Here is a 27,665-nt window from a genome sequence, read left to right as displayed (position 1 = left end):
AGCACCGCTAAATTTTTTAATAAATTTTTTTTGCAATTTCAGTTCCATCAAGGCTTATACAAGTTTGGCTTTCTCTTTGTGGTCCCACTCTTTCTTGTCCCACTCGTCATGCCTTCCATTAAATGCGATCCACATACTGACATTTGTCTCAGCTTTCTCGGAGATGATGATTATTACACCAAACTTATTGTAGGAATATTTTTCCAAACTATTATCTTCTTTCTAAGTGAATATGATTCAGCATGCAGCAGCTTGAATCATACAATTTCAGTTGAAGTCATCCGTTTCTTCATCCATCTCAGATGTCTTTCTCTTGACACCGGTAAAAAGTTTTTATGTCATCTTAAAAGTTCAGGAAAAGCTGTTATTTTCAGAAGCTCAGAAACTGTTCATGAAACAGATGAAGAAAAGGACTTGTCGAAAATCATCATCTACGCTGAATATATTTCTCGTACACACTTCCTTCCAACTGCTCAAACTACTGGGTTTCATTTCCGTCAAAGGTTGTTATCGTATTTGATGGTATCGAGTAAACTATGTTAGAAACGCGCTCCTAAAAAATAAGAAGTGTTGGAAGCAATTCGTTCTGTGAAACGGCTCTTTTGCTTATTTAATTGAGAGCTGAATTCCGATGATTTCAGGATTTTCCGCAAAACGATTGTTGTCCATCATCTCAAACAAAACCAGTCACTAGTCTGCTCATAAAATTGTTTGTGACTTTTTTTTCTGATTGATTTCTTCGTTGGCAACTACCGCAAAAACTCGAATAGAAGACCATCATAAATTTGCAAATGAGCTCAATTATCTTGGTTCTTTCTTAAGATAGCGAGAATTTGCCACCTGGTGAACTGTTTGTACTATATTGGTTGACCATATTTTGATAGGTTTTATTTAAGCTTAGATATAGTGAGTTTCTGATAACCGTGAGATATGAAGCCTTATAAACTTTTGCCCTTTGTATTGGCGTTCGTTCACCAATGTTTGCACGTTGTTCGTTCACTTACATGACTAACATGACGTTGTTCTCCACCACGCACCATGGGGCGCCAAACGCTCAGCGCCAGGCACCAAGCACACAAAGAATAAAAATGTCCTTTTATGGGAATTTACACAAACGACGGAAAATTTTAAAATCGATAGAATCAGCTTTTTCTAAAATCGTCTGAAAGGTTTGCTACAAAAAATCAGTTAGAAAATGCATTTCGTTAGGTTTTTAGACTTTTTCAAGAATGTATCTTTTTATTTTGAAGAATTTAATTTATTTGAAATTTCCGTTTCACAAAAAAAGTAGGAAAAAAATTGCATGCTTTTTTGCTGCTCTTTTGAAAACTATGTGTCCTTTTTTTCTCATTACCCTAAGTGTCCTCTACTCGCACCTCTTCACAAGACATTTTGCCACGTCATAAAATATGTCATTCCTCCTGTACTTGACTACACGCAGATGGTATCGTAACCGTCTGTTCTCTTCATTGTGACGTCCTCCCAAGATAACAGCCAGACTTCCCAACAGAACGAAGGTCGAACCACACAGCATCTTAATGTGCCTCCGTGCGATTGGTTGTGTGTGTCATCTCTATCTCCTCACTCCCCGCGCGCTCCGACCTCTCGATTTTCTTTGTGTGAGTCGTTTGCACTGCGTCTCTGGTTGCCCCATACTCTCTCTTCGTCTCGTTGCGCCTCGTCGTCTCACTGGTTACTTTTTTCTTGCGTTTAATACACTGCCATTCAAAACATACCCGTCGAATGCATTCTGCTCTCGTTGCGCACCTTTTTTGCAGTTCAAAACATTTCAAAAAGGTTTTAATGGACTAATGTGTTTTTGAGTTGGTTTTAAATGCCAAATTTTTCTCTTCGCTATGTTTTTATTTGTCTTCTGGCGTTCGTTGTTGCACTAATGATAGGATCCCGTTATTTTATCTCTTTTTATTGTAAAATGTCTTATATTTACATGTTCTTATTACAGAAAAGTTTCAAAAGCTTGGATCAAAATGGATGATGAGCCCGGCTCCAGTTCGAGTGCAGTACCGGCGGAAGAGGTAATTTTTTTCTCACACGTTTTTTTTTCGATTCAAACTATTCAATTTTCAGAACCCAGAAGGTGAAACTTCGGACTCTTCGAGAGATTCAACTCCTAGCATAGAAGATGAGGAACAGTCAGCAGAAGAATCTCCGCCATCCCGACCGAAACCAATGATGGTTCCTGTTCGTCCACACATCAAACACATTGGACATCGTGTCAATCTTCTAGACTTCAAGAAAGACAAGGAAGACACCGAGAGTTTGTATGTGCGTGCTCAGAAAATGATGGCCTCTGGAGGAGGAAAGGCGGATATCAAGTTGCCCACAACAAGTGCAGAGTATTATGATTTGGAGGAAATACTCATGAATCCGGCAAGAATGGAATCTGGAGAGCTTTCACTCAATGTTTATGATGCTGTGAGTTTTCGATGAAAGTAATGACGCAAATAGAACCTAATGTTTATTTCAGATTCGCAACACGTACAACGTCCTTCCCGGTAAACATACCGCAGAAACGAACTTTCAAAAAGTTATCGGCTGTTTTTCTTGTGACGTTTGTCAAGAAGTGATTCAGCATTCAATAGTTAACAAGGTATGTTTTGAATTTAGTTACTGATGAAAAGTATTGAGGCCAGTCCGGGCAAACGCGGAACAACCGCAATGTAGAACAAATATCAACATTGCGGTGTTGCCAGCCGTTTGTCAACGACCACGGGAAACTGTTTTACGTTATTTTTCCAGAAATGTGGACATCGTTTCTGCGACCAGTGTATTCTCGTTTCCATCATGAGGTCTGGAAACACTTGTCCAACATGTCGTCAAAACCTGGGATCCAAAAGAGAGCTTCAGCAAGACCCGAGGTTCGATCAACTCATCGATCAAGTCATTGAAAGTCGAACAATAGTTCATCGAATGATGGCTGAGAATCGAGATCACGAGAAAGACATCTATTTCGGCCGATATGGATACATCGAAGGAGAACGAGATTGGAACAAGCGTTATGGTATAACAACAGGCGCCAAGGAACCGAAACTCAAGGAATTGGACACTAAAAAACGGACTATTGAATGGTTCGACGATGATGAGACAGGAGAAGTCCCAAAACCAGTCAAGTCAAAAAATTTGCCAGAAGAAGTGATGACGGACATCAATGATGAAGAAGTCGTTGTTGATGGTGTCGTGAGAAAACCGATAGATCCTCGCAAAATTGTCGTCGACGAGTTCGAAGGTGTATGTAGCGACCCTGAAGAATCCGAACAAGAACGAGAGGAGGAATCAGACGTGGAATCAGAGCCGGACTCTTCAGTGGTTTCTTCAGAAGATACCGAACGAGAAAGTGATGGTTCTGAGGATGATGTAATTGAAATTGAACAAACTGAAAAATCAGCGAAGCTAGTAGCACCAGAAGTATCAAAAACAGCAGTGGACAAAGTATCAGAAGTGTCCAAAGTGAGAAAGTTCAAGAAAAAAGCTTCAATGATTGATTGTGGATTGGAAAAGTCGGAGGGTGAGAGTGATGAAGAAGTTCCGGCTGTCAAGGACAAGACAGAGAAACCAAGCTCCAATCTTTCATCAAGACAAGGTACACCAGAAATCATTGACGGAGATATTCCGACTCCGAGTGAAGACTCTTTGACGTCGTCAGGAGAGGAAGAGGAGAGACGTGCTGGTGCTTATGACTTTGTTTTTGAGGATGGTGAGTAGCCTAATAACTGATCACAAAAAATAAAATAAATTTTCAGAGTTCAACCGTGATCCTAGAAGGGACGGACATCCAGAAAAGGATAAATTGTTTAATTTCGACTTTATGATTGATATGGATGCTCAAGTGAATCGCAAGTACGAAGAAGACGGTGTGGAAAGAATTGTAACCGACGATTCCAATTCCGAACCATCTGAAAATGAAGACTCAGAGGAGGAAAAATCATGCAGGCGTCATGCATTGGCAAAAGAAATTGAGAGAAAAATTAGAGAATCCTTGAAAAAACGAGACAAAACTGTGCAGGACAAGTCAGCGGCGCAAAGTGAACCTGTAGTGATAGATGAGGATGATTCTGACGACGATTTTGAGATTGACGAGAACGCAGAGGTTGACGAGGAAGTAGAAGAGTATTTCGACAGCAAGAATATCGAGGAGTTCGAACCACTCGCCAAAGATGATCAAATGTTCGAGGGATTCTTATTCCGCTCTAACGATGATTCACTTGGACGTCCTACACTCCAACAGGATCCAGATTTCGAGGGATTGGAATCCACTAAAAATCCAACGGATGTGTTTGTAGTTTATCCAAAACTAGGTAAACAAAATTTATAATCACTTGAATTTAAATTTGAATTTTTTCAGTTGTCAAAGAAGATAAGGCGCTTGAAATACCACCAAAAGATTGGAAAGTCCCAATCGACGACGACGTCATTATTGTCCCTTCTGGCAGCGAATCAACATCTTCAAATAATAGTGATGTGAGCGACGAAGATGAGACAGACGAGGAAGAGATGACAGAGGAAAAGAAAGTTAAGGGTGAGGGGGAGAGTTGTGAAGTTGTGAAGGAGCAGACAAAACCAGTTTCACCGGAAAACGTCGATCTCAAGACTGTGGCTGAAAAAACTTCAGAAAACGAGAATTCAACCCTGGAAAGTGTTGGAAGTTCATCATCACTGGTATCTGAAAATCCAGCTGGGGATTCAGAGACTCCAATGAAGGAGAAAGACGAAACTATGGAGATTGAAACTGCAGAAAAATCTTTGCACGCTGCATCTCAAGATCCATCAACCAGCACCGAAGCTGACCTTCCAACTAAAAACTCCACCACGTTTTTAAACGCAGAGGCTGCTTCAACTTCTGGACAGTCTACAACCGATTCAAACAAGAAAACTCCAATCGAGAAGGAAGTTGAAGTGATCGACCTGGAAAAAGAACCAGAATCAGACATACTGATCGTCGGTGAGAAAAAAGGAATTGCCAGAACGAAATTGAGACTGAAAAAGTTTGTCGATGAAGGAGATTGGAGTAAAGATGATCTGCAAGAAATTTGGACGGATATGCAGATGATAGGTCTGGATCACTTCACGCGAGACGAGTTGCACCATCTGATGGCCAGCACTAAAGTTTGCATCAAGCATAAGGTTTTCTATGGTATGATTTTTTTTCAAATTTTGTTAGTTTCAAAACATTTTTTGCAGATAGTTCATCTGAGATTCCACATAAAACGAAACGCAACAGAGTTCGGAGACAACATGTCAAAAAATTGGATAAAGACGAAATCGCTCGGATAACACAAGAACAAACGAACTTCGAGGAAAATAAGATCCATCGTCGCCGATTGGCACTTCTGAACTCTGTGGAAACTGTAGCTGCAAAGTTAGATATTAGAATCGAGTCGAGCGAATCCGAGGAGGAGGAAGATGAGGACGATGAGGTGGAAGAAGGAGAGCAGATGGAAGAGCTGCAACTACCTGAGGAAGGTTCACCAAGAGCAGAAACTGCGAGCCCTTCAACTTCTCTGAGGCAAACATCAACTCCACCTAGTGCACAAACGAACGTGTCTCCAACAGTTGCTCCCACGACAAGCTCTCCAAAAGAACTGGAAGTTATAGCCGCCTCTGATCAAGAACTTATGGAAACCAGAGAATTGTTCTCGGAAGATAGAAACGATACTTTCTTGTTTGACGACGATCAGCCGTGCAGCTCAGCACAAGCGGACGCAAGAGACAAGATCCTTGAACGTATGGAGATAGAACAGAAGATCATTGAAGATTCTATAAAGCTAAAAGCAAAAGTGTCATCACCGCCAAAATCACCAACCTTCAAAGAACCGCTACCACCAGCACAAAATGATGGAGTATTCAAAAAACCGAAAACTCCAGAAAGACTTGCTCAAAATACGGACACCATCGAAGAGATCACGCTAGATGAAAAGCAGGAGAAGCAACCTGAAGTCATGGAAGTGGATAACGCACCAAAGGAGAAACCAGTTGCTGACGTCAATCCACCGCTGGAACTTGATGAATCTTCCGGCATAATCAAAGCCTTTTTAACACTCTCCGACTCGGAATCAGATGTTACAGGTAAGCATCAACCAATCACAACGAAAGCGAAAAACATAATTTTTAAAAATTTCAGACGAAGAAAACAGTGAGTATGACGAGGACTTTGACTTCAAATTCTATTCTGTTGTATCTGACATTGACGCTCACGTGCTGAAACCTACGATTACGGAACACGTCTGTATGGAGTATACGAAGATTATCACTCCTCAACCGACTCCAAACGATGTGCCTCAAGCAATGAAGTTTATGTGTCGTGATTTTGAGAAAGATTATGAGATGCTCTACAAAACTGGCAAACAGCTACCTGCAAACTCTGAAGATGCAAGATTGGTAAGTTTTTCATGTGATAGATGAGATGTTGTCAAATTAAACAACCGGAAAATAAAAATTTGAGAGCCGACGCTGAATTTTTTCTACGAGATAGTGCGACAAAAACGTAATAATTCAGACTTTCGGACGATTTTTGCAAATCACTTTGAATTTCCAATGAAAAAATGTTTCAAATATTATATTTTTACTGAAAAATCTATATTCCCTTCAGAAAATCCTTCTGAATCCACTGTTTTCAGTTCATTTTGGGCAAGGCCCAGTAAATCGACACAAACGCCACCAGCGAGTGGCCTAACGTTAGAAAAACCTCGGCCACCGAGATATTTCACAATTTTTGAGAATAGTTTACGTCTATATCTCTAATTAAAACGTTTTCAGGAAGCATTTGTCAGGAATTTCCGTAACGATTATGCTGCTAAACACCCGACTGAGAAACTCGTTAGATCCACTGCGAACTTCGACCGCAAACTTCTTGACAAATCACTTTTGGTCAGATCCAAACACCTGATTGACATGGATCCATTGCAGATGGTAAGTTTCAAGTGAAAAAAAATCACCTGCATTTTTGTTTATTTATTTTTATCAACAAACCAGCTGCAAATTTTATATAGTGCCACTTAAAAAATTCAGACTCCCCATACACTTTTTCGGATTTCCAATTTTGTTAATTGAATTTCTGCTCGCCACTCTCACAGGAAATTGGAAAAATTTTCAAATTTCCTATGCTCTTTTGCGAAACTGCAGTTGATTAATATTTTTTCTCCAGGATGAGAAAAAAGGAAAGGGGGGGGGAAATAGCAACACGTCTATTTTCTGTGCATTTGTGTTTTCGGTTCTTTTTCCGTTTCCGTTTTGTGGGAAAAGGGGATGATCCCTCTCTCTAACAATGCCAGTTGAATTTTTCCATTATAATTTTGTATTCATTAGGATGAAAAAAGGATGGAAACAAAAAGAAAGGGGAGCAGGAGGCAATTATTGTCTGCTAGTTGAATTAAATTGATTATGTAGTCCTAGATTATCCATCTTCTGTAATAGAGAGTATCTATCCATGGAACCCTTTTCCCAGCGGCCAATACGATGTGTCCCCTCTCACGTCATTTTTTCCCGATTGTTTTTTTTTTGCGCGTGCCCACGGGCCATCTGCATCTTTACTGCTCACACGCAAACAACCTATAAATTTTCCGCTCATTTATCTTATTCCCGTTACGCCACGCACAGCTCCAATATCCCTTCTCCCACTCCATTCCCACCATCTCATTTTCTGGTTCAAATTTAAATCTTCTCTTTTTCTTTCAGCAAATTCTCATCGCACTCCAAAAACAACAAATCGCCGCCGGTCGAGGCAATATGTCCACCGATGTGTCGCCACAGGAGCACGCCGAACAAGTTGCACTTCTTCACAACCTCCAAAATCCGGTGATTCTTCAACCGTTGATGCAGAATCCCGAGTTTGCCGCGACACTCGCCATGGCTCAACAACAAGCGGTGCGGCAACAGCAAATTCAGCAGAAAGCGATTCTACAGAAGGATATTGATGCTCGTCGTGCGGAACAGGCACGTGTCGAGGAGATTGCTCTCAAAAGGATTGCTCAAGAAAAAGCCGAGTTGGAAGAAGCTAAGAAGAAGGAAGAACTGGGGAAGATGGGAATGGCTGGCCAAACCGAGCAGGTTAATTCAGCAGAAGCAGATATTACAAAGGAAACGGAACCTCTCCCTCAACCTGGCACCTGTGAAACTTCTGTATCCGTTGATCCAGATTCAAATGATACCCCGAATATTCATGATGAAACAATTCTGGCCGGAAATGTGACCCATATCGTTGAGAAAACTATCGATGAAAGTAAAGATGAGAGCGAAGAAAAGAACAAAGAAGATAACATGGAAGAAAGCAAAGACTTTACGGAGATGACAGTTGACAATACGATCTCACTCGGAGAATGCTCAACAACTCAATACGAGGAGAAAACCATAGACATTGATGAGCACGAGGAAGAACAAGGTCCTGAAGACGATCAAGAGAACACTGAGAAAATTCGCGAAGAGGACTTGAATCGAGAAATGATCAGTTACGTCAACAGATATCATCAAGGAACAATGGTTGCTCTCAATGAGAAGGGAGTCTTGAAGCATCATCGAATTGCCAAACAGCTCCGTGAGTCGCAAGAACTTCAAGAGCTTATTGCACTTCACGAAGCCAGAGTAGCTAGTGGTGTTACAACTGAATATGTTGCCAAGCCTGTTGAAGAAGAGGACGAAGAAAAGGAAAAAGAGCCAGAATTCAAGATGGACCAGTTGGAACTGGCCAAATCAATCTTGCGACAAGGTGTTGAAGAGTCTTCTGATGACTCTGAGGAGTCAGAAGAAGAAGCGGAAGGTATGTTTTTGTGTTTACCTTGATAAGGTGTTCATTCTTTTTTATTACAGAAGCGGAGCGAGACATGGGAACTAGTGTGACAACTGAGAAAATGCCACGTGAGCAACGACCACCTATTCCAAAACAAGAAGATCTTTTCATCCCTGTCATTCCGATGAAAGTTCGACAGAAGTTTATGCAGGACATCACCCGGCTCAAAAGACTAAATCGTGAGTTTTCATGCGCTTCCTCTCGTTTCCGACCGCGCTTCCTACAACGATTCCATTTCCTTTCAGATGGGGTTCGACTCGGAACGGCAAAAAAAATGTCGGCCCGCCTCGCGCGAGCTCCAGTCCCACAGAAGCCACAACCACCTCCTCCACCTCACTTTGCCAAACCGCAGCTGCCGGCACCGCGAGGAAAGCACCCTGCAACGCCACGTGGAGCACCAAAACCGAAGAAGATCAAAATGGCGAATGTGGTGAGTATTCAATTTATATTATTGTGGTGGCGAGTGTTGTAACAAGTAACAGAATACGAGAGATCGAGATGTTGTTTTAATTAGTATATATTACTAATCTCTTGCAGCAAATGTCCATTGTCCAACCACCCCAGCCACTTCATCAATTGCAAGGCCACCTGGTCCGTTTGCTTCTTTTAACTTTTTCCCGTGGCTCACCACTAATCTAAATTTCTAATAAGCTTGCTCATTTTAATCTTTTCCAATTTTCAGGGAGCTCCTACAAAAATCACTGCTGTTCCAAACGTGGCTGCCGCTGGATACCTTGCTGCTCAACAACATCAACAACAACAGCAACAGCAACAGCAACAGCAACAGCAACAGATGTATGCAGCAATGTCACAAGTTCCACAGAGCACACCAATTCGTCCAAACCCTCAACCAACACCTTCAATTGCCGCACAACAGCAATCTCATTTGGCACAACTTGGACAGTTTGTTCATGGAAATACTCCAGTACGTCCTGCAGTTGATCCACAGGCTCTTGCCAAACAACAGGTCATGCAGCAGGCAGCACAGCAGCAAGCTGCTCAACTAGCTGCACAACAAGCTGCACAACAAGCTGCACAATTGCACACTGCACAGATCACGCAGCAGCTCGTCGCTCAGGCACAAGCTCAACTGAATCAATCTCAACTGGGACCAATGGGCCCACAGGTTGCTCACGCTCAAGCGGAACTTATTAAACATATACAAGCCCAGATGGCTGCTCAAAGGTGAGTGTTTTTTTAACTTGTATGAAGTATTCAACCGTTTTTTATTATTTTCAGAGCACCACCGCCATCTACACCACAAGCAGTGGCACCTGGGGCTACTGTGCCTCCTGTGGCTCCTGAAGCTCAGGCGGCGTCTATGGTTCCAATGGTTCCTGTTGCTCCTGCCGCTGACAACAATCCCAACAAAGAAATGAATGTGATCCTTCAAATTCTTCAATCTCGCGGGCAGTTCCCACCAACTGACGAAAAAGCGTTCCTGTTGCACTTTGCTCAAGCACAAGCAGAGTATCAAACTCTTGTCAATAATCAGAAGCAAATGGTCGCACTCCAAGCTGCTCAAGTTGTCGCCGCTAGGGAGCGTGAACAACTTCTCCTGAAACAAGCACAAGAACAAGCACGATTGCAAGCAGCTGCCAAGGAGGCTGAGAAGAAAGCTAAAGCTGAAGCAGAAAGAAAGAAGAAAGCTGAAGCAGAGGCTCGACGTAGAGAACGTGAAGAACGCGCTCGGAAGGCAAAGGAAGAGGCTGCAGCTAGAGAACGTATTAAGCAAGAAAATCAAAAGAAAGCTCGTCTTGAAGATGCGACGCGACACATTGAAGCATTCCGTAACCATACAATGCGTGGAAATCGCTTCACTGAAGACCAGAAGCAGAAGATCAATGAGATCTACCTCATGCCAGATCTACCTCAACATCAAAAAGAGGAAATCAAGCAGATTGCGAAGCATCAAGAACAAGTCGAGCTGATGAAGATGAGAGCAATGACACCAATGCCACTTCCACCTATGACACCAATGCCAGCGATGCCACTTCCCGCCATGACACCTATGCCACCAATGACACCAATGCCAGGAATGCCTGCTGGATTACACGGATTCATTGCACCAGGATTCATACCGCCCGGAGCACCGCAGCAACCAGGAGTTCAACAACCAGGATCTCAGCAACCGTCTGCCCATGAACAGTTCTTGAATCAGGTTCAACAGCAACAAATGCTTCAAGCGATGATGCATCAGCAAGCTCAACAAGCACAGCAGCAAGCGTGGATGGCTCCTGGCTTCCATCCTCAGCAGTTCCACCTGCTCCAACAGCAAATGCAAATGCAGCAAATGATGGCTCAAGCAGGTCATACGCCTTTGCCGCAAACTCCAGCTCCTCAACCACTTCCACAGAGAACACCTGCTCCTGCTCAGACACCTCTTCCACAGGCTGTTACAGTACCAAAGCCTGTTGTCCCAACCGGTACCCCAGCTATCGTTGTTCCAACACCACGACCTGCTACTCAAGCTGCTCAGCCAGATCCGTCGGCATCGGTAAGTTTAAACAAAAATGCAATTTCAAACAACAATTTATATTTTCAGAAACGTGTTGAACTCGAGCTCTGGCCGACAAACGGGTACAGTGAGAAGAAGAATCATCGCGATCCGATGTTTTTTGCAGTAGAAGGAACTGCTAATGGTGAGAGATTTGAAAAAATACTTCATCTAAGAATAATATTTTTCAGTTCGGCATGTGGCATGCTTAGTGCGAAATCGATTAATGTGCGACGACGTTACCAGTTTGTGGGGACTCGTAAGTTCAATATTATGGTTCAGATTAAAATACTATGTATTTTTAGCGCCTCGAAGACCATTGTGTCAAACAGTTTCATCCCGATGAGCAGCTGGCCGTCGTTCAGCAGTTCGTTGGACAACAACACGTTATAATGTTCTATGACGACGAAAGTGCCGGACAAACACCCCAATCCAGTGCCTATGTGGTTCACTCCAACTTCAAACCTCACACCGGACAACGAACTAATTGAGATTATTTTTCGATTACACTTGTTTTTCATATACTATTTTTATTTATTTATTTGTTGATTAGCCTGCCAGTTCAGCTGATGACATTGACTTTCAAACGGCTTTTTCAGCAATCTGTTTGTATTTGGGGTAGCATTTTACCTGTGATTGAATGAACCTTTTGTAAATGAGATCAATTTGAACGATTGTGAATATTGAAAATAGTGAAAAAAAACATGCAGTGCTAGCTTTCGATCATCGAAACAGCACTGTTTTTTTTTCAATTTTTGTTATTTCTTATTTCAGGAAAAGTGTTAACATTCAGTTTTCGTATTTGATTTTCATAAAATAATTATCGTTTCTGTTAGCGTTTCCGTTTTCCGGATTTTGAAGAAAAATTTTTTTTTCTGTCACTACAACGACAAAAAATTTGGAGAGTACAACAATTCGGGGTAAAAGAGGTTCAAAGTGATTTAGGGGTACATACAGGGTGACAAGAAATTATAGGAACTCACTTAACCGGTCATAAAAACTTTCAAACAAGAATTGGTTAACAATTTTTTCATTGAACAACAACTATATGACTGGGACTATAATTTCAAAAAAAGTTCATGAATTGGCCTCCTCTCCAGGGACGGGCGGCCTTAAGATTCCTCGGAAAATTAGTAATTTTGGCCGCCTGGTTTTTGAGCCCAAGCTCGGACCCTAACTTTCTTCAAGTCTTCAACATATCTCAAATTTTTTCTAACCATATGTGGCTTTAAAACGGGTCAAAAATAATTATCAAGCGGTAAAGATCAGGGGAGTTACAGGGCCTCAATCCTTGGTGGAGATTTCTGGAATTTCAGCTTGGCATCGCGCATTTGATGATTTTGCGTCATAGGCCAAGGCCCAGTCTTGTTGGAATGTCCAGTAAACACCAGAAAGGAGGAAAAGAGCCATCAAAACAGTTTTGTCTTGATACTGTCTCCCCAATGAGAATTTTCATTGATTTATTTGTCATTTTTCAACAAAAATTAACTTACTCTTTCCAGTTGATGTGACGGCGGCCCATAGAATTCCAGAAGCAGGCTAATGGCATTTTTTATTAGTAATATTCATAGGAAAATCAATCATATTGTTTAACAACCGTTGACGATCACTTTGACTGTTTGGCGCTCCTTCCAGGATCTCCACTTTTGAAATTTCGTAATCCGCGGCCCATTGACTGTGGCGAAGTGATTTTTCATACCTGCTCGGTTTGAATTTCTCATTAAGAGAATGAGTTTTTTGATACTACAAGAGCATGAAAGGAGACAGTTTTTTCTTATGTTTCGAACAGTTTCACGATTTGTTCCCAGATCTCTCGCGAGTTTTATCGTAAATTTCTGATTTTCGCGACTGATCCTCTTTCTGATCTTCTAGAAAAGTTGGTTTTTGCCAGCCAACTGCTTCCTTTTATGTCCAGATTTACCAGATATCCCTCCTTTATGTAACACTTAGGTACCGAATTTAGGTGAAATATGAGCAATATAGAAACATCGGCATGAGGCATACCATTTCCGGATAAATTAAGGATTATAGCACGCTGCGGACTCAAAAATTCTTGTCACCCTGTAATTCTCAATTCGGGGGTACAAAACTAACCATTTTTCAGGTATTTTGTACCCCCGAATTGAAGATTTTTACCCCTAAATTGCTTTGTACCCCGTTGTACTTCCGAATTGTTGTACCCTCCGAATCATTTGCCCCCTACAACACAGCGACACTATAACAGCACAATGAGAGGTGGCCGAACATGCAACTTTTCTCGGCCGCGCACACCTGTCGTTGTGTCTACGTCTCTCACCCTCTCGCTCAGTTGTTGTTTAGCGCGAACACCTCCTTTCGTTGTGTCTACGTCTCTCACCCTCTCGCTCAGTCGTTGTTTAGCGCGAACACCTCCTTTCGTTGTGTCTACGTCTCTCACCCTCTCGCTCAGTCGTTGTTTAGCGCGAACACCTCCTTTTCAAATTTCTCTTCTGAACGAGGTTGGCGGAGTGATTTTTCTTTTGTTGCATTCTTCTTACTGTTTTTCCAATTAAATTTTTAAAAAACTTTTTAAAAAACTTTCACAACCAAGCCCTTGAATGCTCTTGTTTCACCTTTTACATATTCTTCTTTTATCTCCAACTCATCATTATCCGCAACGCTTGAAGTTTTTAAGATTTATTTTCAGTTATCAATCGCTTCGAGTATGCTGCCGACCAACGGAAACCAACCACAGGAAAATGCTCAGGAATTCACTCAAAACCAAATTTGTTCTGTTGAAGCGTCTCAACACATCACTCAATACCTTAAGTTTACACTTTCTGGTCAATTACTTACTGAAGAGCAGAAACAAAAAGTCGAGGAAATCTTCCACATGCCGACACTATCCGTGATTCAATACAAACAGATTGAGGAAATTATAGCGAGACAAGGACAACTCATGGCGACGTATGCAACAGAAGCGACAGGAACGACAATCTTCTCAAATGTGCCGACAGCACCCTACGGATTGAATAGAGCACCTCTTTTCGATAATCATGCACAATTTCTGCAATCCGGTTCTCAAGAACCAGAAACTTCCGGATGGCATTCACAAGAACATGTTTCGAAACCACTTCAACACACAGAATTGATGCCGTCCAATCCAGAACAAACTCACATGCAATTACTGTTGCAGCAGTGCAATTACTATTGTAATGTTCAAGAAACTCGATCGAAGCCAGAAGACTTCTTTTCATCAACAGCACATTTTGAAGTCGACCACAGATCTACCGATGTTGATTCGTTGGCTCAGGTCGGTTTTTTTAACCGAGCACATAATTATCATTTCTTTTTTAGAAAGAAGACGTCAATACACACGCCTACTATTCATTCTTCCCACCAAGCACTCCTAATCGCATGAATCCGCACAGAATCTTCGATGAAAATCACATAAGGACACCAACGAGTGCTTTAAAACGAACGCGGATAGAAGATGACACGGAAATTCCGAAAAAAGTCGCGAGAGCGTTGCACGATGCGACAATTCCTATGAGGCTAAGAATTCGGGAACTTTCAGATGGAGAGGACGTTTCTGGACTAGAGGAAGTAAGTAAAAACAACTAATGCAGCATATTAAATTTATTGTTAATTTTCAGAACGATAATTATTTGGTCACTCTTCCAGAAGATGATGATACGGGAGATTCCAATCACTTTTGTTCTTGGACACCCGAAGACTGCACTTGTGGAGATTCTATGCCATGGCTACAGTCCCAGAACTATGATGCATCCGGTTTTTCTCTCTACGATGTCTAACTTGATGTTAGTTCACGCCACAACTCCAATACATACTTAATGAATAGTTAATTTATTTTATTATGATACACATAAATCTTAATTGTGCTATAATTTTACAATTTTTTGAGATTGCAGTGCTAACCGAAATTCCATTCCTCGAATGATCATTCCAGTTGAAAATGAATTTGAGGTTTCTGAAAGAGTAAGTATTACTTGTCCGTCCGGTTAGAAAATTCAGGTATTTAATGAAAAAAGGCACCACTGTTTCACGAATTTTATCTTTTTGGCAAGTGATAAAAGCGTGTGAACTGCAAAAACAGATTTCTCACTTGGATGAAAATCAAAGAAATTTTCAAACCGAACGGGAAAGTGTTATGTAATTTTTACACACCCAAAATTTACCATTTCAAACTAATATTGTCTTCTTCGTATAGGATCTTGGCCAGCACTGTACATCAACATGCAGACAGAAATCTCAATTTTTCCTATTTTCTCAGACGTCTCTCTTTTTTCCGTGCAGAAGAGATGTCCCTATCCAAAAACCCAAGGCCGTTCGTGGCCGCGGCCTTGTGTGTTCAACAGTATGAGGGTCGGCGGCATGGCGCGTATGGAACGAATCATCATCTCCTTTTGTTTCACACGTTTAGGTTTCAAACTCTTGTCTTGTTTTTCATCAATATCTGTTTCATTCATTATGGTGATTGAAAAGAATTATCTTCCTCTAGATCAATTATCACTGGTTGAATAGTTTTTGAGCACACTTTTCGATGAAATCTTTAAAAAAACAGTAATTTATGCAGATGTTTCCTCGATATTGACTTTTTTTCCCAGCGACACAAAGAAAGTTTTATGTTAGACATGCTGGTTAAGACAATTCGCTTCTTTCGAACTGACACTTCCCACTAAATATCGGACCTTCTGGTATTTTAAATCATTCCTGTTTCCTTAGTCTGATACTCTGCGTCTCCAGTTGAAACTGTCGAAGTCCTATGCTTGTTTCTTATACGCAGCTGTTATGACGTCGGTCATATGTCATGAGAAACAATTAGGATGTGTTGGTGGGATCTAATTCAAAAAATGAACCATTCTATAGTGTCCTTAATTACTAAACCATTAATTGGTTATTGACGTTTCTTTCCTTGGTAAAAATGTGATTTCTATTGTTTTCGTGCTTTCCTTGTTTTGATGAAAACTTGTGCGTATGCAACCAAAATAGACTATATATTAGTCAGTGCAAATGATGCATTAAAATAAGTCAGACTGAATCATGACCGCCCCAAATTTTTTCGAATTTTTCAATAAAAGCACTGATGTGACTGACCTATTGGACAACATTTTATCTGCATGACCACAACAAAAATAAATTTTTGGGGTTACGGTAGTTTTTCGCGTCCATGAAGGGGCGTGGCCTATAAATTCATGGTCACAAGTCTTAGAGTAGCCCCTATACCCACCGCATACAATATCAGACCCCTAGGACCATTTTGATTTTTTCCATTGCCATCGCCTCTTGACCCGATCTCAATTCTCTCAGAGAAGGTGTATTAAGACGCGTTTTCTGTAGAATACAACTTCAGTGGGTGCTTTCGTGTTGGTTCTTCATAAATTGCATGCTCATAGATTGATTTGGCCCTGGAAAATATCAGACCAAATGAATTTTGAAATTTAACCAGAGTTTCACCAAAACAAGTTGCTTTATCTAGGATGAATATGATCAAAGCTTTAGAGAATCAATTTCGGTACGAATTCTCGATGCCATGTTTCTCGCTTTTCTTGTTTCAAAATTTACAATGTGCTCAAGATTTCTGTAGTTTTGGCTACAAATTCAAATTTTTTATTTGTAGAGTTTTAATCTGATGTGAATAATAGGTTTGAAGTTAAGTTCTATAATAATATAAACATTTTTACATTTCAAAACAGGCAGTATTTTTTCATTCCTTCATATGTCTCCTCCTAGATTTCGAAATTTGGTCCTTGCTTCATTTTTTTCAGATTTAATGGTAGATTGTTGAACATTCCTTCTTTTTTATTTTTTTTTTCATTTCCAATTTTGAAAAGATTCCTTTCGTTACTCTTTGAATTTGTTAGTTCTATTTGTTTTTGCGAATTCCTTGTTTATTTTAATCAGTTTCAGAACTTGGATAATCATCGTCCCCGTCGGCTGCAGTTTTCATTAAGAAAAAAGCTGGTCGATTCGTTTTTGCTCGTCGAATCGTTGTTTCTTCGGATTCAAAGGTATGACAGTCTACGAAAATTCATTGTCGATTTTCTATTTTCCACATTCTTACAGAATCACCAAATTTCGAGTTTGGTCATCTGCAAACTATCTGTCGAGATTCGTAGATCGCTATTCTTCGATTCAAAGGTTTGGTACTCAAAACGCTTTATTCTTTACATGTTTACTAAAATTCGATGTTTTAATTTTTTTTATTTCAAGTTCTTACAGAAACTCCAATTTCGATCGTTTCCAATTCGTCTTGGTCAACAGATTCTTGGATTTAAAGGTGAGGAAGTGGTACTGGAGTTTAAAAACAGTTAGAAACATGATAAGTTTTATTTTAGGGTTATTATGTATTTCAAAAAAAGTTTTTTCACATCTATCCATTGTCATGTTAAGTTGTATAGTGAAGAGGAAAAAATGTTTTTTGTAGGCACAATAGAAAAACCGACTTTTTTAATACAGGCTTTACGGTAGTATTAGGTTGGCAAGTTTGACTCCGGACTTTTTTATACACAAAAAATTTATTGTAAATTTGAAACCGTGTAACCTCCATCCAAATTGTATTCACCATTATTATTCACAACTTCATGCCAACGGTCACGCATAGAATGGATGCTTCTATAGAAGAACTCCGCCGGCTGCGATGCGAAATACTTGTCCACCCATTTTTTGATCTCATCGATGTTTTTGGAGTATTTCTCAGCCAAAGAGTGCTTCATCATGCGACTTCTCAGCCCAGCTCTGCGATTTTCTGCGATGTGATCTTTACAACATGCGGTTGGGCGTTGTCATGCAGAAACTTTGCGGACATCGTATCAATTCCTTTCCGACGAAGTGCTTTACTAACATAATTAAGCAAATGTCGAGAGAGATCTGCCGTGTCTTTCTGACAAGAATCCAGAAGCTCAAAACAAACAGGACCTTTACTGTACCACCAAACACAAAGCATCACCTTTTTCGATGAAAATCCGGTATTGGGGTCAGTTTCGAATGTTCACCAACACCGAACCAGTTCGTGTGGCGTCCATTTTCCACAGTGGTTCGTTTTGCCGATTGAGTGCAAGTGATTTAAAAATGTGCCATTAAAGCATCCAAACTGCTGAGCAAGTTCGCAAGTCGTTTGACGCGGTTTCGACTCAATGGTATGTTTAGAACATCATGATCGACAATTCAAGGAGGAAATCCACTCTCGTTGTCCTCAAGGCTTTCATCACTGTTTTTGAATTATTTGAACCATTCAAAGACCTGCGTGAAAAATAGTAATTCCTCATCAAAAACTTTCGACATTGTGCGGAATGGTTTTTGTACTATTTGAAGCCGTACCACAAACAAGCGTGCATCAGTAAATTTTGGTAGAGTATTGCAGAAAGGATTTTTTCTGTTAATTTTTAATTAAAACCTGGCATACAGTATATCAAACAACTCGTCATAAAACGTTCTTTCGAATGAACATAAACAGTATAAAAACAGTTTTGATTCCTTCAAGTTATAAGCAAACAAAACCGTGTCCGGAGTCAAACTTGCCAACCTAATATTTTATTCTTCCATGACCCACGTGAGAAGATTATTGTCAGTTTACATGCCGTTCATGTTCGAGACAATGGAAAACAACACAAGTGTGTTTGGATGGCCCGTCGGAGCGCAACCTCCAGCCTCCCATTCTCACCAGCATCATCATCTCCATCTGCTCCATCATCTGCTGAACCATCAGCTTCCGATGACATGGGCAGCTCCGAATTTGGACATGAGGACCGATCTTCAAATTCCTCAGTTTGACACCGTCCGAAGGAACGTGGCCGCCGAACAGGAAAGGCTTCGATCTGCGAAGCGGCGGCACGATTGAAAGCAGAGAAGCGAGAGATTGCGAACGCTCGCCGCAGGGAGGGAAGGGCTCGTACAAAGAAATTGAAGGGGGAAACTCTGGCTCTGGAACGAGCCAGAAAAACTGATGAGGTCAAACAAGCCATCAGAACATTGCACTCGTTTGCTCTTAATGGAGCTTTTTTCACTGACCAGCATGCGGACATGCTCCACGAGTTCTCAACTATGGATCTTCCTGCTGAACTTAGTGAAGATTTGAACGAACTGCTACTCCGTCAAAAACTTCTAGAAAGAATCGCTGGAGGAGTCGTAGCAATGATGGCTCAACGCCAAACTCCTGAAGATCTAAAACGTATTGAGCAAAAAGGAAAGAGAAACGCTCGTCTTGAAGTCGCGGCTCAATACATCGAGGTATTCCGCAATCAGACAGTTCTTGGGAATTGTTTTACAGAATATCAAAAACAGAATATTAGTGAGATCAGTCTTATGCCCGATCTTCCTCAACATCAAAAAGAGGAACTCAAGCAGATCGCGAAACATCAAGAACAAGTTGAAGTCGAAAGAAAGAAGAAGGCTGAAGCAGAAGGAAAGAAGAAGGCTGAAGCAGAGGCTCGACGTAGAGAACGTGAGGAACGCGGTCGGAAAGCAAAGGAAGATGCTGCAGCTAGAGACCGTTTTGAGAAAGAAAATCAGAAGAAGGCTCGACTTGAAGACGCAACTCGACACATTGAAGCATTCCATAATTATAAAATGTGTGGAAATCTCTTCACTCAGGATCAAAAGCAAAAATCTGGGAGATCCTCATGCCAGATCTACCTCAACATCTAAAAGAGGAAATCAAGCAGATCGTGGAACATCAAGCACAAGTCGAGCTGATGAAGATGAGAGCAGTGACACCAATGTCAGCGATGCCACTCACACCTATGACACCAATGCCGGGAATGCCTCATGGAAGGTTGCACCATCTCAAACAGCAAATGCAAATGCCGCAAATGATGGTTCAGGCAGCCTCTCAGGGAACACTTGCTTTTTCCCAAACACCGCTTCCACCAGCTATTGCTCTTCCAACACCAAGACTTGCTATTCAAGCAGCTCAGCCAGCTCCGTCGGCATCGGTAAGTGTATTTTCTGTAAAGGCAAACTAAATCAACAATTTATGTTTCCAGAAACGTGTTGAACTTGAGCTCTGGCCAACCAATGGGTACAGTGAGAAGAAGAATCATCGCGATCCAATGTTTTTTACAGTTGAAGAAACTGCTAATGGTGAGAGAATTGAGAGAATACTTCATCAAAGAACAATTGTTTCAGTTCGGCATGTGGTTTGCTCAATGCGCAATCGATTAATGTGCGACGACGTTACCAGTTTGTGGGCACTCGTAAGTTCAATATTTCGATCTCGTTCAGATTAAAAATACAGTGCATTTTTCAGCGCATCGAAGATCATTGTGTCAAACAGTTCCATTCCGAAGAGCAGCTTGCCGTCGTTCGGCAGTTTGTGGGACAACAACGCGTCATAATGTTCTATGACGACGAAATTGCCGGAAGAATTCCCCAACGCGATGCCTACGTGGTTCACTCTAACTTCAAATCTCACACCGGCCCTTAAAATAATTGAGGGTATTCGTTGAAACCCCTGTTTTTATACAGTGCGCGTCATAATGATAGCACCACCTCATTTTTTGAGGTTTTCAGAAAAACAATTTTGGAGAAAAACAGCTAATGCCATTCGTTTCAGCATCCCAAAAAACTTATGTGTCCCCTGAATCAAGTGCCAGTCAAATGTTTTAGGGCTACAGTAACCAAAAGTCTCTCTGCACACCGCGTCATAATGATAGCACCACCTTGGAAAATGGAAACTCATGTTTAGTTGAGAAATAAATTGAGAATGTTTTGTTGGAATACGGTAAAATAGTCTTAAATCAGTCTATTTTGACAGTCTGCACAAAATTTAATGTCTCTATTCAAGTTGTAGAACATTTTCATCATTTTTTGGGTTCCTGGAAATAATCTTGAATAACTTTGATCCTGGGTGACATTTTGAGCTGAAATTTATAGGAGATATCTTGAGAATGCTCGTTGTCATGTTGCAATTGTTGTGAACTAAAAAATATGCCAAAAATGAAAAATTTTCAAAGAAGTGTAAAACGTTCAAAAGATCTTCTAAGTTACCAAAATCGTTTTTGACCTTATGATTTCGTATAGAAAAAAATGTTTACTAGGCAAATTCAGTTTTTAAAAGAAAATCAGAACCACCGAAATTCAAAGCTCGTTTTCGATATTTCGGGTTTCCTTAAATTACAAACGACGACTCAGAATAGCATGAAATCAACTAGTAGACACTCCAGACCACAAAACAAATATCTCCTATAAATTTCAGCTCAAAATGTCACTCAGGAGCAAAGTTATTCAAGATTTATTCCAGGAACCCAAAAAATGGTGAAAATGTCTGAATATAAGTTTTTCTAAAACTTAAATAGAGACATCAATTTTTGTGCAGACTGTCAAAATAGACTGTTTTAAGACTATTTTACCGTATTCCAACAAAACATTCTCAATTTATTTCTCAAATAAACATGAGTTTTTCCATTTTCCAGGGTGGTGCTATCATTATGACGCGGTGTGCAGACAGACTTTTGGTTACTGTAGTCCTAAAACACTTGACTGGCACCTGATTCAGGGGACACATAAGTTTTTTGGAATGCTGAATCGAATGGCATTAGTTGTTTTTCTCCAAAATTTTTTGTTTTTCTGAAAACCTCTAAAAATGAGGTGGTGCTATCATTATGACGCGCACTGTACACTATTGTAATTTCCTACGATAGTATGAACTAAAATGCCCGGCCTTCTGTTTTTTTTGTGTTCTCCTACGTTTTTCACGAATTTCATCTTATTATTTTTGCAGTTGAAGGAAGATGTCACTTTCTTGGTTTTTTACTTTAATTCATGTTCAGCTTGAGAATATGGCTTTAATAAATTTCTTGTGGGAAAAAAGTTAAAAACAATGTTCAAAGTGGACACTTAAAACTAAATGAAATTGAAACACATATTGGACGGATAGAACTAAACAATATCAATTAGGGAATAGAAAATGAAATATAAAATTTCTTAACGGCTCCACAGTTTCCGATTATTGCGTTATTGTAGGGTTGTTGAGAAAGAAATTGACGACTTCCTCCAATTTTTGCTGGTTTTCTGAAAAAGAATAATTCAATGGAAAACAAAACCCAGCTCTTACGACTGTTGATTGATTTCCCATTTTGTTGACCGTTGTCACCAATCTCCTTGACATGAAGAGTTTGAATCGGACGATTTGTATAATGGACTCGTAGAAAAACATCAGATATTTCCGGTATTCCTGTTGGCGACTTTTCTCGTTTTGCTGTTCTTCTTCTTCTTCTGTCTGCTGATTTTCTTTTTCTTGATGTTTCTCCGTTTGAAATTGCGGTTTGTTGAGTGGGACCGTCAAAAATTCGAGTAATTATCGGACGAAACTGAGAAGACATTTGGGAAATAACTCTTTGCATTACAAGGTTCGCAACTCGATCTTGGGGCGGATTTGTCTCTGCTTCCTCGTATCCCAAAAAGTGTTCTCTCACTTGCTCCTTTCTCCGGATCAGTTCTTTTTCCTCAGTTTTCCTGTTTTGAAGTTCTTTCAGAGATTCATGATGCTTGATGAGACTTCAATAAACTTCGCCATACTTTTCAAGTCGTCCACATCATTGGCTTCCAATTTTTCAGGACCTGTCATGAAAACCGTCCCAATTTGAATCAGCTTTTCAGCATTTTTCCAACAATTTCTTGTTAGGTTTTCATTGACCTCGTCCTTGGAGAGCAAGTTCCGACTGACTTGCACTCGATGAACCATGTCTTTGGTTTGCTTAGCAAAAGTTCTCAAATGTTGGTCAATTTGCGGCGTTTCGATCATCTGAAAATTTTCAATAGTTTTGATCTGATTATAAAAATCACCAAAAATCGTTGAGTGAAGGAATGTTCTGCTGATCCTGCACTTTCCTTCAACTCGGGTGGATAATCAACAGAGTCGAACACTGAAATTGATCAATTCTCAGGACCCCTGGTTTGAAAAGAGCCTCACATTTTTTGTATAATGCATACGTCTTTGCCAATTCTTTGTCGCTATCTTCTTGGCTCAATCTGGAATATATTCTGGTGAAACCAAATACTAATTCTGCACCTCACCTAGTATTCGAAGCTCGCGTTTTTCTCATGATCAGATTTTTAGAAGTAATGGTAGAATCCCCTCGTTTCCTTTTCACTGTCGATTCTTCTGGTTTTTTTCTGTTCAAATTTTTTGAAAAATTTGAAATTCTGGAAAAAATTCAAACTCACTTGCACGTGTCGCATTCGCACTTGAAAAAATATTTTTTACTGTAGTTTACGGTGATTTCCTCTCCGATTTCAATTGGTCTTATCACTTTCAACAAAGTTTTCTTTTCATAATGTTCGTAAACTGTATTGGGTTCACAGCTATGATTCACGATTGAACTGGGCCCTAACCAAATGTGTTCTTTTTGCCTGAATTTTTGTTTTGAATGTTTCCGAATACTCCAGAAACCTTACCCAACTGATGGTTTTGACACGGAGTACTCGTTGAGTTCTAACGGAATAGTATCGAACAGGACATTGAAGTTGTGTGAATTCAGAATCTCATCTTTCTCCCTAAATCCTATTGCGGCCAGTTTAATAAAACCACTTACTCACCATTTTTTAGTTGCAATCAATTTCAATCCAACATGTTGTTCAGTGGAAAACTGGTGACACGGAGCAGCTGTAAAGCCAGATTTGGCGTAAAATAGTTGCATGTAGTTTTCAACCTGAAATTTCCTGCAGTTTGATTAAATCAACGCTGTAAAATTACCAATACGCTCAAGCGTTCGTCATCTTCATATAAACTAAGAATGGTACATATTGCCTGAAAATGGGGACCAAATAAAATATTCGCTTTTTTGTACTCACTTTACGAATAACACTTCCACCTTCCTCGAAAATATGAGTCTTTATCAATTTTTTAATTTCCTCCTTACAATTATTCGGCAATCTGTTCTTTCTAAAAATTAATTTTCTTTAAAAAATGAAGTCGAACTCACCTCAAAAACCATTTACTTGTCGAAAAGCCGTAAATTGGATCTAGCAAAGCTTCGCGAATGTAATCATCAAGATGAAGAATTGTGAGGTCATTGATTCCAATTTTCACATTCAGTTGACGTTTAGCAGTTTCTTTTACCTAGAAAATCGGACAAATTTTGTGTGATTATGTAAAAGTTGAAAATCTAGAGGTTAATTTTTATTGTGATTTTTGTCTTAATTTTTTGTTGTTTCGCTCTGAAACCTTATCGAATCACGAAAAAAAAAGACTAAGCAAAACAAGTACACTTTGAAAATTGGCGCCGCTCTGCGCTGAACAAAACGCTCGCAGTTCAAAGTTTCAGACGCAGAGAGAGTGCAGAAAATTATTTTTTGATTTGTTGAAAATGAAACTTTGAGACAGCCGTAAAGGAATAAAAATACCATATTCCCTTTAATTGAAACCCATGGGCTTCTATTTTTCAATTTCCTTCTCAGGAAAATACCAACAGCTGAAATCCCCAGAAAATTTTTCAAATAGAAAGAACATTTTTTCAATAACCGAGTAGACGACCTGCATTGTACGCTGCACTAACTGAGCTGGACAAATTTCTGTTAGAGGGTGGGCTTTTATGTTTTTCAGCACGCCCGAGGGTGTGCTTCTATTAGAGGTGAGCCTATATTAGAGGAAATACGGTAATTTTTTATCATTCACAATTAGTGCAAATCAGAATTTTTTTTTTCATTCAAAACTCATTCAAAATTATGATAAACTCACTTGTCGGACATTTGGATTCATTGAGTGAAGATTTCTGGAGTTGAACATAGCTTCAAAAAATAGTAATAACGTACATGAGTAAGAAATAGACAACGGATAGACCCTGACGGGTAGTAAGAATCACTATGACAACCGATTTTCTTTGACAAACGGAGCCGTTTTGAGCAGAAGAAAAGGTACAAATTGAAAATGAAAAAATAATTGAAAGGTATGAGTCTGTTGAGCTCTACCAAAGACCCTAAGAGAAGGGGAGATAGCCTTTTGAAGAAGAATAACAGAGTCGGAGCAAGGCAAGAGACAGAGCTTCTCCTAAAAAGAAAAGAACTCAGATTTCTCACGAGCGAAGTGTCATGAGACGCGAAAAAGAATGTTGTAGTTAATTTGAGTAAAAGCCTATAAGTGAGATTGAAGAGCTGAGTTGGGGTTTTGTTAAATCAACTGAATGAGGCCACTGGAATCAGGGCCGAGCAAAAACTTCTTCCTAAAAATTGGAATCTTGGTTTTTCGATTCCAAAAAACGGAAAAGAAAACTTTTCGGTTTTAGGCTAGAAAAAAAATCTAAATACAACTTTTTGACGGAAGTTGTGACCAAAGAAACCCAAAAAAGTTTCTTTTTTGTTAAGGTTTTCGGATTTTTGGGAAAGTTTACAGAAAATTTTTGAATTTATTAGGTTGATAAGAAAGTTTCTTTCTTTTTGGCAGAGTTGTTTTTGAGAATCGATATCTGGCGCTCCAAGTGGTTTAGCGGGCCAAATTTTTTTTGTTAGAGAGCTGTGTTCAGTGGCTATTAGATCCTAGATTTTCAAATTCTTATCTCTCTTCGTTTTGAAGAAATGGCGATTCTTTTAGTCCTTATCCGAGTGCACATTGGCAACTTGATTATATTTTTATTTCTATTCGGTCTTCAAACAGTTGGTATTTGGAAGAAAATTGTGGATGTATATAAGGGACATGTTCCGTCATCGCCTACAATTTGCCTTTTGTTTGAGGAATTCCAAACAAGAGAGTTCAGTTTGGAAGATGCCAACGGACTAGTGAGTCGGATCTTCGTCAATTGCTAAAAACCGGGGAGGTGCATCCATTTCAAACCATTCGTAAAATGTCACAGGCATTGTCCTCTAGTCAACCAAGTATTGTGACCGGATCGAAGTCTCTTGGCATAGTCAAAATCTGGGTTGATTCGTACACCGTGTTTTTCTGGACTACAATATGTTTCGTCATTTAGACATGGGTATGTTTCACCTATCATTTCTTCGCACGTTCAAATGGCTGGATGATGTCATTACAGTAGATGATAAGTGCGTAAGTTACTCTGTCAATGTGCGGAAGGGTCAGTTGATTGCCAAGAAATAGCTATCTCTGGACGTCCAAGAACCTAAATTTTCCTTAAAAATAGGTATGCTATGAGTTTGATGGTCGGTCAAAGTAATGGACACTGGGAAGTTTTAGTTGAAGGTACCACTATAACTGCCACCTTGTGTAGTTCATAATTAGAAAATATAAACTTGACAGTCTAATCAAAAGAGGAGAAAAAACCAAAGTTTGCTTCCAGTGCGGCAATGCGAGATCTCTTGTGAATAGAGGGATCAGCCATAAATTCATGACCTTTGGCTGAATTGTTATTTTGCACTCATCGTATTCTCCGGACCTTGCCCTTCAGGAAAAGTAATATTTTGAAGCTCTTAAACGTCATCTTGATAGTGAATACTTTAAGTGAAAAAATGGCACAAAAAAGGAGTAGTCCCACTATTTCAATCGCAGCCCTCCTCGTTCTGGGCCGATGGAATCAAGAAATTACCGGAGCGTTGCCAGACAACTATTGATGCTAATGGACGTTACTTTCATTGATCTAGCTCCCTCCGCATTGAGAAAAATTTGATCAAAAGTTTTGCCAAAAAAGAAAGAAACTTTCTTATCAACATAATATTTTAATGCTTTTTTGTTAAAACCACCATATTTTGTAATTCACTGAAAAAACAAAAAAATTGATCCCGAAAACTTTCGAACAGACCTGATTGAAATTGAACAACGCAACGAAAAACAATATTGCTACAACGCATATTCAACAGTTTTTCTTATAGATCAATCAAAAACGATGAACCTCAATTATTGTTTAACAAAACAAAAGAAAAATTCCGAACACGAGTGAGTTTGGAGGGACTTTGGTTGTAATATTTGTAATAAATGGTGTTAAACTGATAACATAGACAATTATTGCAAGTTTTGAACGCAAAAATGATGATATATAGATACGACATTGTTACAACCAAAAGGAGAATTGAGGTCTTGTCTGCGAGGCAGTATAATATCCAATATGGTTGAACACCTAGGTAGGAAGTATACAAAATGAAATGATAAAAAAACGCAAAAAACATATGTGTGATAATGTCAATATGATAACGAATTTGAATACATTCAAATTTCGGATACATCCTGCCGAAGGTGTATTAAATACACTAAATTTAAAGAAATCAATTAAAAAAAACTTCATTTGGTTTCTGAAAAAAAAATTAAAAAAAACATTTAAAAAATGCCGTGAAAATTTGCTGAGATAACTACTTTGCGATTCCATTTATTTTTATTCTTTCAATTTGAATTTTGATTTCTAAGAAAATTAATAGACTTCCGTACATCACATTTCAAAAAGATAAATTCCACTCTAAAATGAATGAGTTCTCAAGTTCCGTTTAACATAAAACTCCTGTCTATCT

General features: G+C 39.7%; 4 protein-coding genes across 4 annotated transcripts; 3 read left to right on the top strand and 1 right to left on the bottom strand.

Annotated features, from left to right (window-relative positions):
• Window positions 1-108: 108 nt before the first annotated feature.
• On the top strand, window positions 109-11,788 carry Cbr-spat-3 (the record flags this gene model as incomplete). Its single annotated transcript, XM_002644520.1, has 20 exons — window positions 109-329; window positions 375-503; window positions 1,964-2,036; window positions 2,089-2,436; window positions 2,489-2,611; window positions 2,761-3,715; window positions 3,762-4,316; window positions 4,364-5,152; window positions 5,200-6,084; window positions 6,140-6,396; window positions 6,775-6,927; window positions 7,693-8,770; window positions 8,821-8,979; window positions 9,046-9,230; window positions 9,338-9,391; window positions 9,483-9,985; window positions 10,040-11,297; window positions 11,346-11,442; window positions 11,489-11,556; window positions 11,603-11,788. The coding sequence occupies 20 exons, from the start codon at window positions 109-111 to the stop codon at window positions 11,786-11,788; spliced, it is 8,076 nt and encodes a 2,691-aa protein (XP_002644566.1).
• A 2,192-nt stretch (window positions 11,789-13,980) lies between these two features.
• On the top strand, window positions 13,981-15,070 carry CBG27696 (the record flags this gene model as incomplete). The annotated part of the gene is made up of 3 exons (XM_045239624.1): window positions 13,981-14,568; window positions 14,613-14,861; window positions 14,912-15,070. The coding sequence occupies 3 exons, from the start codon at window positions 13,981-13,983 to the stop codon at window positions 15,068-15,070; spliced, it is 996 nt and encodes a 331-aa protein (XP_045099536.1).
• A 3,829-nt stretch (window positions 15,071-18,899) lies between these two features.
• CBG27695 lies at window positions 18,900-20,700 on the top strand (the record flags this gene model as incomplete). Its single annotated transcript, XM_045239623.1, has 6 exons — window positions 18,900-19,043; window positions 19,125-19,751; window positions 19,807-20,049; window positions 20,111-20,230; window positions 20,261-20,470; window positions 20,524-20,700. 6 exons carry the CDS (start codon window positions 18,900-18,902, stop codon window positions 20,698-20,700), a joined length of 1,521 nt encoding a protein of 506 aa, XP_045099535.1.
• A 2,046-nt stretch (window positions 20,701-22,746) lies between these two features.
• Window positions 22,747-25,002, bottom strand: CBG14502 (the record flags this gene model as incomplete). Its single annotated transcript, XM_045239622.1, has 10 exons — window positions 22,747-23,019; window positions 23,061-23,140; window positions 23,188-23,246; window positions 23,442-23,627; window positions 23,673-23,771; window positions 23,814-23,926; window positions 23,971-24,024; window positions 24,069-24,159; window positions 24,200-24,336; window positions 24,955-25,002. 10 exons carry the CDS (start codon window positions 25,000-25,002, stop codon window positions 22,747-22,749), a joined length of 1,140 nt encoding a protein of 379 aa, XP_045095432.1.
• Between the last annotated feature and the right edge of the window lie 2,663 nt (window positions 25,003-27,665).

Source organism: Caenorhabditis briggsae (genome assembly GCF_000004555.2).
Source record: "Caenorhabditis briggsae complete genome, chrX, whole genome shotgun sequence".
Classification (NCBI taxonomy): Eukaryota; Metazoa; Nematoda; class Chromadorea; order Rhabditida; family Rhabditidae; genus Caenorhabditis; species Caenorhabditis briggsae.
Note: the sequence above shows the minus strand (reverse complement) of the source record. Positions and strands in the feature narration are given on the sequence as shown.